The sequence below is a fragment of the Bubalus bubalis genome, chromosome 14 (genome assembly GCF_019923935.1).
Source record: "Bubalus bubalis isolate 160015118507 breed Murrah chromosome 14, NDDB_SH_1, whole genome shotgun sequence".
NCBI classification, from domain to species: domain Eukaryota; kingdom Metazoa; phylum Chordata; class Mammalia; order Artiodactyla; family Bovidae; genus Bubalus; species Bubalus bubalis.
This window is the reverse complement of record NC_059170.1, coordinates 65528639-65541858: the sequence shown is the minus strand read 5'-3', so window position 1 is coordinate 65541858 and position 13220 is coordinate 65528639. Positions and strand designations below refer to the sequence as shown.

Genomic DNA, 13220 nt, shown 5'->3' with positions numbered 1-13220 from the left:
TAAGGATACTACTGAAAACACAAACTCTTTAATGTTAAATGGATTCAAAATTGCTTTCCTTTTTCCCAGTAGCTCTGTTAGCTTTCTAGTGTCAGATAGTCTTTGAGCAAAAATAAAAACTTTAAATAAAATTCTTTGTTCACCTGTGGATTAGGAGCAATTTATAACATAGGCTGCTGTGACTGATTTGTATTTTCTCTGACATGTTCATAGGCTTTTTATTCTATTTCTAAACTGTTAAGATTTCATTGAGGAAAAATATAGATTTCATTGAAGAAAAAATATAATCGTGGATAAAAATAAAATTTAATGTGTGTGTGTTAGTCGCTCAGTTGTCTCTGACTCTCTGCAACTCCATGGACTATAGCCAGTCAGACTCCCCTGTCTATGGAATTCTCTAGGCAAGAATTCTGGAGTGTGTTGTCATTCCTTTCTCCAGGGGATCTTCCTGACCCAGGGATTGAACCCAGGTCTCCTGCATTACAGGCAGATTCTTTACCATCTAAGCCATCAGGGTCTCATAAAATTTAATGTAATAGGCTTAATTCTTTCATATGTCAGTTTCTAAGAGAGGTTTAAATTTCCCAGCTCATTTTAGATTTATTGATTTTCATCCTTGCAGTGGCTATTTTTGCTTTATGAATTTTGGGCCTCTGTTGTTAGTTGTATAAATATGAGGATTAGTCTCTTCATGTTTTTTACTGTTACGTGGTACCTTTATCTATCTTGTGCTCTTTTTCCATGTTCTGTCACATGTTAATATTATTATAACAGTTTCCTTGGATTTTTGGGGATTTTGTTGTGTGTGTGTGTATCATTTAACCTTCTTAGTGTAAAATTAAATATAGACAGAGGAGACCATACAACACAAATGTATAGCTGAATGAATTATTGAAAGGCAAATGCGCTTCTGACTGCCACCCAGGTTAAGAACTGGAGCCATGCCGGCCTGCCCTGAAACCTGTGTGTCCCAGCCCCTGCCTTTCTCCCAGAGACACAGCTGTCCTGACTTCTGTGCAGTCACTTTCCTGTTTCTTTATGTTTTTTTCACCCGTGTGTGCATTCCTAGATGCTATAGTTTAGTCTTGTTCATCCTAAAAAACATTTTAATCAACAGATTTCTCCTCCATCCTTCATTTTTTTTCCCACTTGTAATACATTTGTTCAGGAATCCTGGCCATTTGATCCTTACACTTTCCCACTGTCTAGATTTCTCTAGGTGAGTGTATGAGGCCCACTTATATGTGTTCCTTTGTCCTCTGTGTTTCCTGTAAATTGGCAGTTAAGTGGCCTACTCAGACTCAGGTCGGTTCTCCCTGGCAAACCAAGATATTTTGTTTTTTCATAATGTATGATTTTTTACTCTTTTTTAAATTTAAGCAGCCACTGATGCTAAATGCTGGCATCTTTTAGTTTATTGAGATTTGTATAATAGTGCCACTTGAATCCTGTTGTTTGATTTTCATTTTTTAACTTGAAAAATTTTATTGAAATATACTTACCCTTGTCTATTATTTGGTTATCATATATGAAAGATGAAGTAACTGCTTTTTTTCCTTTTCTTTACCCATTTGTCAGGATAATGAATTGGTTTGCTGTCATCTTCAGAAAATGGCCAGTTAGCTTTTTCCACCCAATATATCATGATGAAACGTAAAGACTTAAATATTTTGATGTGTTTCTATTGTCTCGATTTTATTAAAGTTTGAATAGCCTCTCTTTGGTTAGTTGGTGCCAGAATCTTTTTGCTATGACCATTGTCATCCTTGATAACTTTCTTGCTATCTCGTATGTCAGGATGTTCCAGGCTTATCTTGTACATTTTCTTCCTCAGACCTGGCACCAGCTACTCAGTGAAAAGCTTAGTTCAAAATACACAAGTGATATGTAAATGCATTCTTGAAAAACATTGAATGCTCCAGATCTTTTCCTCTCCATGGAGGTAATCCCTGTTTATCATTTGGTTAACTGTCTTTTCAAACATTTTCCTATGAATTTTTATATCTGTGTACAGAAATAAATACAATACAGAATATTTTTTGTTTTTTTTTCCAAGTGTATAATTTTTTCATTTTTTTCTAACTTTTAAAAATCGTTTATGACATACTGATTTATCTATCTTGATAATTTTTCTGTGTTTGTACATAAGAGATCTTACCTTCCTCCTTCTTCCTAAACTCTATATCAAGTATGGTTCTACCTCATTTTATTAAACTCTTCTCCTACTGATGTATATTAGGTTGTTTCCAGTCTTTCCATTAGTACAACTCTGAGTTCTGTTACGCACATATGCAGCTTTTTAGAGCCACAGAGTATAGGCATTTAGAATTTTGCCCTCTGTAAAGTAACTGTTCTTCTAAAGACAGAGTATGGAAACCAGTTTCTCTACCACTCATCAAGTCTTGATGCTACCAAATCGTGCTAGTCCGTGATTTCCCGGTACTACCGGAGGTGCCCTCGAGTGGATACCAGAGTCTGGGTACAGACAGTTTCCTTCCTCCTGGGACTGCGCTCACTGCTCCTGCAGGGACGCACTGAGCAGGTAGTCTGCCAGTGAGCTCACTGGTTTTACGCCAGCCCGCTTTCAGTAATGCCACTCCTTGCCCATCCTCCTTCACGTCTTCCACCCCCTTCTTGTAGCCGTCCTTTCTCTTGTGCATTTTTGTTTTTCTGTGCTATCTCGTCTTCATTCCATCTTATTTTCAATTTCTGCAGGTCCAAGGGCTACTGCCAACAATGGAATATTAAAAAGTATCCTTCTTATCACTTCTCAGGTTTGGATTGAGGCAGGAGACTGCATTTAATTTAATCTTCTCGTCTTAATCACAGGGGGCAAATGAAGGTTTCACCAAGAGATAAATTTGCCCATTGTCACATAGCAGAATCAGGACTTATGAGAATTCAGCCTTTTTTTTTTTTTTTTTTTTTTTGCTGCACTGGGTCTTCATTGCTGCATGAGGGCTTTCTCCAGTTGTGGCAAGCGGGGTCTACTCTCTAGTTGGGGTGCATGGGCTTCTCACTGCTGTGGCTTCTCTTGTTGCGGAGCACAGGCTCTAGAGCACAGGCTCAGTAGTTGTGACTGATGCACAGGCTAAGTTGCCACCTTGGGCATATGGGATCTTCCCAAACCAGGAGTTAACACCCGTGTCCCCTGCATTGGCAGGCAGACTCTTAACCACTGTTACACCAGGGAAGTCCCTCAGACTAACTTTTTATGATCATCACAAACCTAGTCTGCCCTCTAAATGCCTTGGTTTTAAAATCACACTCAGTGCATTTTTTCTTTTCTTTTTTTTTTTTTTGGTCTCTTAGCTTTCTTCTCCTGCTTCCATTTTGCTCAGTCTGTACTTAAAATGCTAGCTTAGTGATGCTTCACTCATTTACTAGGCACTGTGCTATATACTTTCTTGGATTATGCTTAATCTTTACCATATCCTCTGAGAGTAGGTGCATTTGTTATCCCCACTTTACAGAAGGAAAAATCTCTTGAGTCCTAAAGGTTAAGCACCTGCACAGGGTGACATATTAATTCAGCCAGAACTTGAACCCAGGCAGTCTGACTCCAAAATCCGGGTCTTAAGAACTACAACAAACAATTCCTATAAGCTCCCAGCCGAATGATTTCATTATGGTTGTTTTAGGCATTTTCCACTTAGTTCTGTCACGATCAAATAATGAACCACATAATAAAAATTCTTTATATTCTTTTCTCAGAGCTCATCTCTTGGGATCACTGTTCTTTGATAAATCCAGAGCTTATTCACATAACCAGCTTAGTCATTGCTTTTATATAGTACTACCTTATTAGCATCATTTCAGTTTATTTTCATTATCTGTCAACTTAATAGAAATAAATTATAATGATTTTGTTGTACATTTTGTGCAGTTATAAAACCATGTGGTGATCTTTAAGATTGAATAATTATGCCTAAGGGTTTCTGAGTTCAGATGTTATTCTTACAGTAGAAGACAACTTAGTCATTAAGCACTGGGAATATTGATATGCTTTCTAGGCAGTACCTTACCAGATTCCTGCTTCTCTGGGCCTTTTGGGGTCAGAAACAAAGGGCAGGAGTAGGAGTGGGTATTTTCTGGGTGCTGAGCAGGGACAGTAGAATTTGGTCATGAAAATAACTTTAGGTAACCTGATTTAGATATTTCTCACTTTTTCCCAGACAGAGTTAGAAGGCAAAGAGCTATGTGCTCCAAATTGATAAATTAAATCATATCATTTTTTTACCAGATTTAATTTGGGCTTAAGAGGGAAGGTGAGCAGAAGATATGAGCTCACCTAGTGTCACCTTGTATGTATTTATTGCTCTTACTAGTGGTAACAAAATGTAGACTTTGTAAAAAAAAAAAAAATGTAGACTTTGTAACCAAGATTTTGTGACTGTCAGAGGACTGTAGCCATATTAATTCAATCACAAAAAACTTTTTCCACAATATCCAGATAATTAAAGGAAGAAGGAAAGAGGCTTAGAGGGAGGTGGAGACAGGGAAGGACACTAACTTAAAGCAAAGGTTATTGCCTCAGTAATTTTCCTAAATGTTTGGAAGTCTTTCTATCCCAGTGTAAAACCCAGATGATTCTATTAGAAATGATGATAGTATACTTTTTTGTTGCTTTTTTTGTAAAATAATTATTCATTCAAAGAAAGAAAATATTTAAAAGTAAGGTGGAAGGTTACCAATAGAAAGGTAAACCTTTGACTGGATAATGGTTTGATTTAGGCATTATTACTGGATTCAGAACCTTCCGGCATAGATCCAGGCTGTGTTACTGTGGCTTTAGGCAAACCTTTTTTTTTTTTTCCTATGTCTATAATTAGAAAAATAAAAAAATCACCTACATTTCTTATTGTGGTTAAGACTTGCATCCCAGTAGTGCCTTTGACTGAGGAGGAGCTTATCAAAAGTCACATAATTGTGTCACCATCTCAATAACGGAGAAATATTGAGTCACATCTCAATAATTGAGATGATTTTAGATCCCTTTGTAGCTGTAAAAGAATATAGAAATATTAAAGCATATCTCAGTAAATTCTAAGTAAAGAATTACCTTTGTGGTTAGATGAAAGCAACTCCGTGGCTCTAGCAGATATCTTAGAGAACAATAGCTATTAGTCATTTCAATGAGCAAAATACTGTATTGAGTGTACTTTTGAGGAATGAGTCCCGTCACATTACTGTAGGCATACTTGTGATGGTTTAAAAACTGGATTCTCAGACCAAATCCTCTAGTAACAGAGTTTGTGGTGAGTGAAATTCAAATATTCTTAACCACTGGTATTGCAAGTCTTAAATTGATGGGTTCATAGCTACTCTATTAAAAGAATTTTCTTAGTATCAACATAGTATCTTTTAATTTTACAATTAAGCTTTTCTGTTGTTTATTGAAATGACATCTAATGGGTACATTAACTGTCATAAATATTAATTCAGCTGCAGTATTAAAAATTGCATTTTAAATATCGTGCATGCATTGACCTTTAAAATACTTCATAAATAAAGTGATTAGACCAATAGAATAAGCAGCCATATTTTGGCATACTTTGGTATATTTCCATGGATACTTGTATTCTCAAGAATGTTTTTTGTTTTACCTTATTTTAGTGATCGTGGTGGAGAAGACCCAAACCAGAAAGTAATCCACGGGGTTATTAACTCCTTTGTTCATGTTGAACAGTATAAGAAAAAATTCCCTTTAAAGGTAACAAAGCTTCCTTTAAAACATAAATTAATAGACCTTTAATTTCTTAGGTTGTTTGTTCTGATTTTTTAAATATGATTTAATTGATTTATTTAGTTTTATCAGGAAATCTTTGAGTCTCCCTTTCTGACTGAAACAGGAGAGTATTACAAACAAGAAGCTTCAAATTTATTACAAGAATCAAACTGCTCACAGTATATGGAAAAGGTAGGAAAGCATTATGTTAACTATTGTCGTCTATTATATATCAGGTGTGGCTTATTTAATATTAGTTATCTTAGTTAATATTTTCTTTTGGTGGAAAAGGTTCCGTTTTTCTTGATCAGTCATTGTTCTTGCTTGACATTTTCCATGAGAAAAAGTGCTGTTCCAGTTTTCATTGTGGTCAGTGCTTTCTGATAATCCTGATTAATCTAAAATTAATATATATCATGTTCTTGACAAAATAATAAGCTATATTTTATGCTTAGTAGATAAGAGAATAGGCTAAGTACAAAAGCTAGGTATTGGGAGTTTTTATCTTTCTTCCTGTAAAATACAAGAAAAAAAAATAGTAAAAATATAATAATTCTAGATACTTGGTCTTTTGGTCTGTTAAGTTTGTGGCGACTAAGAAAAACTTGCATGAGAAATTTTAATCATTAAACCAGCATATTGATAACCGTATTTAAAATGGCTATATATATTTTCTTGGTCAAAGAATAATCAGATGATAAATTCAGTCATCAGATATATCAGACATTTTAACTAGTTTTTTTCTTCCAGTGTTGGATCTCAGGCATTTTATTATCAGATGATTTTTCTTAGTTTGTTCACCTTTAAGCAAAGTTTGAAGTGGAAAAGCTGTAGTGAAGCCTCCATAGGACATAGATCAGGAAATATCAGTACTTACTGATACGATACACTGGTGTCTGTTCCACAAACCCAGGTCCAGGAGTTGATTAATTCTCTTTTGCTTTGTCAGTGATTAGCTCCGGGACCTTGAGTAAGTTATCTGGGACATTTTCCTCCATTAAGTGCAGGTTACACTAAGTCAGTGGGTCTTAGCTTTTAGCCCTTTTTACATCTTAGACCCTTACTAAAGGTTCTAGATCCAGTCTTGAAAGGTACACACAGAGTATCAGTGATGTATAAACTCTCGTCATTATATCTAACTCTCAAAAACAGGCTGTTGGCAAACACTGAAAACAACTCAAATGTCTTTCAAGAGTTGAAAAGACAGGCAAAATGTATGTACATACAATGAACTATTATTCAGATTTAGAAAACAATTAAGTTCTGACACAAGCTGCAGCATGGATTAACTTTGAAGACATTATGCTGAATTGAAGAAGCCAGACACAAAAGAACAAATATCTTAGGGTTTCACTTATACAAAATGTCTAGAATAGACAAAGTCAGAGAGGCAGAAAGCAGATTAAAAGTTTTTGGGAGGGGAGAACAGGGAGTTATAGCTTAATGGTTTCTGAGCTTCTGTTGGGTGTAATGAAAAAGTTTTGGGAATAGACAGTTGTGCAACATTGTAAATGTAATTAATGCTACTAGATTGTATACTTAAAGATGGTTAAAATGACAAATTTGATGTTACACATATTTGACCACAATTTAAAAACACTAATAATATACCAGAAATCATTGAATTGTACATATAGGACAATTGGAGTCAATAAATAAGGGAAAAAATGCAGACCAGTTAACTTATGTTCTTTTTCATAAGGCAGTGCTGAAGTGTAGCTTAAATAAGATTTTGAAATGATTTATGGAATGGAACTTTGAATCGTGAATAGAATTGTATAAATAATTCTATTTGTTAATTTGCCATGTAAGTTGCTTACTGATATTTCAGGTGTTTTCTCATAGTAGTTCATGACTGTAAGACTATATATTTCTAAAGGTTTTAGGTAGATTAAAAGATGAAGAAATTCGGTGTCGAAAATACTTACATCCAAGTTCATATACTAAAGTGATTCACGAATGTCAACAACGAATGGTAGCAGACCACTTACAGTTCTTACATGCAGAATGTCATAATATCATCCGACAAGAAAAAAAAAATGGTAAGTGATACCAAACATCAATAGGAATAGGAGTGAAATTATAAACCCACTTTTTATATCATCTTCCAGGCCTCCTTAGGCTTCAAACATATTTAAGTAGTATGTCGATAGGTTTTTCAATATGCCTTTTTACAGATTATTAATTATTTTAAAACACTGTTTGGAAAAATATATTTTCAAACTATTTTCTAAAGTCAAAAGAAAAACTGGGAAAGTGTGTTTGCACATTTTAAAAAATCACAGGGACTAATTTCTTTAATACATTAAGAGTTTCTAGAAGGAGAAAAAACAAAGAACATGAAAGGGAAATAAAAGTAGATTTTAAATATCTGAAGATGCTCAGCCTCAGTCAAAATAGAAATACAAAGTAAAGATACGAGATGTTAACAATAAGCAGTGAAAAAATGGAATTTTTTTAGAAAAAAGCAATGAGAATTTTTCAATAATAGGGAATAAATCTAACAAGATATGTGCCAGACTCACACAGAAAACTGAACATCGTTGAAAGCAGCATTGATAGATCCAGGGCAAGCTTTGCAAAACCCAAGATTATTTTTTTAAACTCTGAAAGTTACACTGTTCGCCTGAACGGTCAAGACAGTTTTGAAGAGCACAGTGAGAAACCTTTGCAGGATAGCATGACTTCTAAAAATTACAGTAATTAAGAAAAGGAAGTGGCACAAGGGTACTCAAAGTGACCAGTGGAATAAAATAAAAAGCCAGGAAATAACTCATGCATACAAAGATACTTACTTCATTTAAGACCAAGGTGGCCTGCAGAGCAGTGGGTGATAGTTTTTTGAACACACAGTACCAGGTCCATTGGATAACCAGTTGGGGAAGAAGTGAAATTTGATCAGTACTTCAAACACTGTATACAGAGTCAGTCAATTCACCTTGGGCTTTTGATCTCAGTATAAAGCAGTAATGCTTCCAGAAGATAGCATAGAATAACTTCAGGACTTGGGGGTAGAGAAAGATAATTTAAATGAGACACAGAAAGCACTAACCACAGGGAAAGGTGATCAAGTTTATTACTTTATCATTAAAAGCTTAAACTCAATACAAAACCATAAGACCATTGGATCATCAAAAGAGCATCACAATAACAATCATAGGACAAAGGAACCAAGAATGCACAGTGTGGAAAGGACAGTGTCTTTAATAAATGTTTTTGAAGAAACTGGATGACTGACTTAATGCCATACACAAAAATTAACTCAAAATGAATTAAACACTGTAACTTAAGACCTGAAGCCATAAAACTCCTAGAAGAAAGCAAAGGTGATAAGCTTCTTGATACTTGTCTTAGTGATGATATTTTGAATCTGACACTAAAGTGAAAGTGAAAGCCGCTCAGTTGTGTTCTACTCTTTGTGACCCCATGGACTATCCATGGATTCTCCAGGCCAGAATACTGGAGTGGGTAGCATTTCCCTTCTCCAGGGGATTTTCCCAACCCAGGGATCGAACCCAGGTCTCCCACATTGCAGGTGGATTCTTTACCAACTGAGCCACAAGGGAAGCGAAAATAAACATGTGGTTTTGCATCAAACTAAAAAGCTTCTGCCCAGCAAAGGGAACCATTAACAAAATGAAAAAGCGACTTACTGAATGGAAAAAAATCACATATGTGATAAAGGGCTCATACAACTCAATAGCAAAAAAAATTGATTGAAAAATGAGCAGAAGACCTGAATAGGCATTTTTCTAAAGAACTCCAAATGGCCAACAGGTACATGAAAAGGTGCTCACCATCGTTAATCATCCGGGAAATAAAAATCCAACCGTAGTGAGGTACCATCTGGCACCTGTTAGCATGGCCATTATCCAAAAGACTAGAAATAACAGATGTTGGCAAGGATATAAAGAAAAGGGAGCTCTCATGTACTGTTGATGAGAATGAAAATTGGTGGAGCCACTATGAAGAACAGTACGGAGGTTTCTCAGAAATTAAAAAGTAAAACTTTAATGTGATGTAGCAATTCTGCCTCTGGGTATTTATCCAAAAAGAAAAAGAAAAAAAAAAAAAACACGCTAAAAAAGATAGAGGCATCCCAATGTTCATTGCAGCATTATTTACAAGAGCCAAAATAAGGAAACAAGTGTCTGTCAATAGGTGAGTGGATGAAAATAAACACACAAACACATAGAGAGAGATCGTTCAGCTATGTAAACAAAATGAAGCATTGCTATTTTGTAACAACATGCAAGGATCTCCAGGGCATTGTGCTAAGTGAATTGTCAGACAAAGACAAATACCGCGAGATCTCACTTATATATGGAATCTAAAAAGCAAAACAAGTGAGCTCATTAATACAGAGAACAGATAGGGTGGTTGCTGAAGTCAAGGTGGATGGGTGAAGGAAGTCAAGAAGTTTAGTAACTTTCAGTTACTAAAAAAAAAATAAAATAAAATAAGTCATGGGGATATAATAATATGTAGCTTGGTGACTAGTTAATAATACTGTGTTACATATTTGAAAGTTGCTAAGAGAATAGATTTTAAAAGTTCTCATCACAGGAAAAAAAGTTATAAATATATATGGTGAGAGATGTTAACTCGACTGATTGTAATGATCATTTTGCAGTATATAACAATATTGAAAATCATTTTGTTATAATCCTTAAAACTAATATATGTCAGTTATACTTGAAAAAAAGAGTCATAGGGTTATATATTTGCAATTGTTGAAAAAGGTTTATGTCCAAAATATAAAATAATTAGGACATTTGAACAAGCACTGCAGAATATATATATATATATATATATATAAATACATATATCCAGATGGCCAATAAACATATAAAAAAATCTCTCAAACTCACTAAAACAGAAATACAAATTAAAATCACACTAAGGTATTAGTAATTAATCACATTTTGATATAAAATGAAAAAGACCAAAAACAATAAGTGTTTGGAAGCGTATAGAGTAATAGGAACTTGTTATACATCGGACGTAGAGTATAAATTGATGTAGCCACCTTGAAACTCTTGACAGTGAGTAGCCACTAACACTGAATAAACATATCTCTTAGGATCCAGCCATTGCTCTCCTAGGTGTTAAAGCCCCCACCCAAAATGCATGCATACATGCACAGAAGAATATGTGCAAGCATGCTCACAACAGCGTTGTTTGTAATAGCCCCAGTCTGGAAGCAGTACAGATGTCCTGTAGCTGTAGAATGAATAAAGTGCCACAGAGAGATACGATGGAATGTTAAAGAAGAGTGGAAAGGAACCCCTGAGAGCTGCGTACAACTCAGATGAACCTTTTATATTGAGCCAAAGAAACCAAACATGAAAGAATTGGATGATCTCGTTCTTCGTTTCAAACAGGCAGATCGAATCTGGTGTAGTTGATTAGTGTTGTCATGACCGTGATTACCGTTGTGGAAGAGCAGGAGGAGTAGGGAAGGCAAGGGGGCTTCCGGGAGGAGGTTGTGTCCATTTCCTACTGTGGGTGGTGAGAACCTGGCTGGGGAGGGGGGTCACTTGTGGTAATTCATTGAGCTATACACTTAGGGATTGTATACTCTTCCATATGTATGTTATACTTCAATAAAAAGTTTAAAATAAAAACCACTACACTGAGATGTCATTTTGCACCTCTCTGTGTGAAGATCAAAGAATTTGTTGACAGAGCTCCCGGCTGCTGGGGGCTCTGTCTACAAGGTCGTTGTGTAAGACAGACCTGCTGCTTTTACACAGCAGCCCCACTTCTGGGAATTTATACTATGGATACTCTTGCCCATATGCAGGGTTATTAATTGTAACAATGTAAATATCAAAAGATTGGAAACAACCAAATTCTCATGCGTTGTTAAATAATTGTCATATGGCTGTCAAATGGAGTGTTGCTGCTGCTAAGTCACGTCAGTCGTGTCTGACTCTGTGTGACCCCATAGGCGGCAGCCCACCAGGCTCCTCTGTCCTGGGATTCTCCGGGCAAGAATACTGGAGTCGGTTGCCATTTCCTTCTCCAATGCATGAAAGTGAAAAGTGAAAGTGAAGTCGCTTAGTCATGTCCGACTCTTAGCAACCTCATGCACTGTAACCTACCAGGCCCCTACATCCATGGGATTCTCCAGGCAAGAGTACTGGAGTGGGTTGCCGTTGCCTTTTCCAGTGTGTTAAGCAGTTGTAAAATATGAGGAAAGGCTTTATGTACTCATATGAAAAGATCTTCAAGTTAAAATGTTGTGTCTGCAGTCGCAAATAGTATATGAAATACGCTACATTGTTTATTGAAAAAGGTGGACAGAGGGAAGAATAGTACTTGAATGGGTAGGAAACAGCTCTGAGAATATATTAAACAGCCACAGCGTTGCTTTCCCAGGGGAGGAGTACCAGGGGGATTAGGAGAAAGGTGTGTGGGGGCTTGTCTGCATATGCTTCTGTAATTCTGCATTTCAAACCATGTATTACCTATTGTATTAAAAATATTTTTTAAATTGTTCGTAAATTTCATAATAAATTTCTTTCTCCCCTCAGACATGGCAAATATGTATGTCTTACTCCGTGCTGTGTCCACTGGTTTACCTCATATGATTCAGGAGCTGCAAAATCATATCCATGATGAGGGCCTTAGAGCAACCAGTAATCTTACTCAGGAAAATGTGAGTGACATAAGGAACGGGAAGATTTTTCTCTTAATCAGACTATCATGGAGTTTTTCTTTTGACTTTACTGTTTAAAAGCATGAAAGAAAAGTCCTACCATGCTAAGAAATGAGACATCTTTTTTAAAATGTTCAAACCTAGAATTTGTTGGACATGTTTTAGAATTATCAGTGATTAGGAAATCAGTTCAGTAAGACTTCTTACACTACTGTGTTCATTTACCAATTCTTAGTTAATTTCTCACAGGAAAGTATGTTTGCTATTTCAAAACAGTTGTGTTTCTATATAACTAGCATCTATGTTTAGTTAATTGTAGTAGTAATGGTATTAATCACTGATCATATAGACAACTTACAATTTGGTTTCCTTTTACATGTCCTGGGTATGATAGCCCAGGAAGCAAATTTGGATTAAAACTATCTTCCCTAAATATATGCTTACTACCCAAAATACTCAGCAGTGACCCTCATGTCCCCAATTCCTATCTGTCTTAAGAGTTCCCTGCCATTTAAATGACAGTTTACAACAAGGTGTCTTTCCTATCCAAGTATGCTCCTGTTGTCAAGTTTTGTTGGACCACCTTCCTTGGTTTTACTAGTAATGGATGACAACTAAGGTAGATATGACATCATATATCACTTGTCTTCCCTAAGTAGAACTATTTGCTCCCCTGTGAGGAGTGATCTGTGTATAGACCTTATTTAAAGAAAAGAGATGTCATTCAGTCATGTCTGACCCTTTGCGACCCCCATGGACTATACAGTCCATGGAATTCTCCAGGCCAGAATACTGAAGGGGGTAGCCTTTCCCTTCTCCAGGGGATCT

At 35.9% G+C, this 13220-nt stretch overlaps 1 protein-coding gene across 6 annotated transcripts in view; it reads left to right on the top strand.

Annotated features, from left to right (window-relative positions):
• CUL2 (cullin 2) overlaps window positions 1–13220 on the top strand; it is a 71577-nt gene that overhangs the window by 36266 nt on the left and 22091 nt on the right. For all 6 annotated transcript variants that reach the window (XM_006063203.4, XM_006063200.4, XM_006063202.4 and 3 more), the window contains 4 exons: window positions 5617–5713; window positions 5810–5920; window positions 7608–7770; window positions 12268–12392. In XM_006063203.4, the coding sequence (XP_006063265.1) occupies window positions 5617–5713; window positions 5810–5920; window positions 7608–7770; window positions 12268–12392 (496 nt within the window). The remainder of the gene's footprint in view (window positions 1–5616; window positions 5714–5809; window positions 5921–7607; window positions 7771–12267; window positions 12393–13220) is intronic.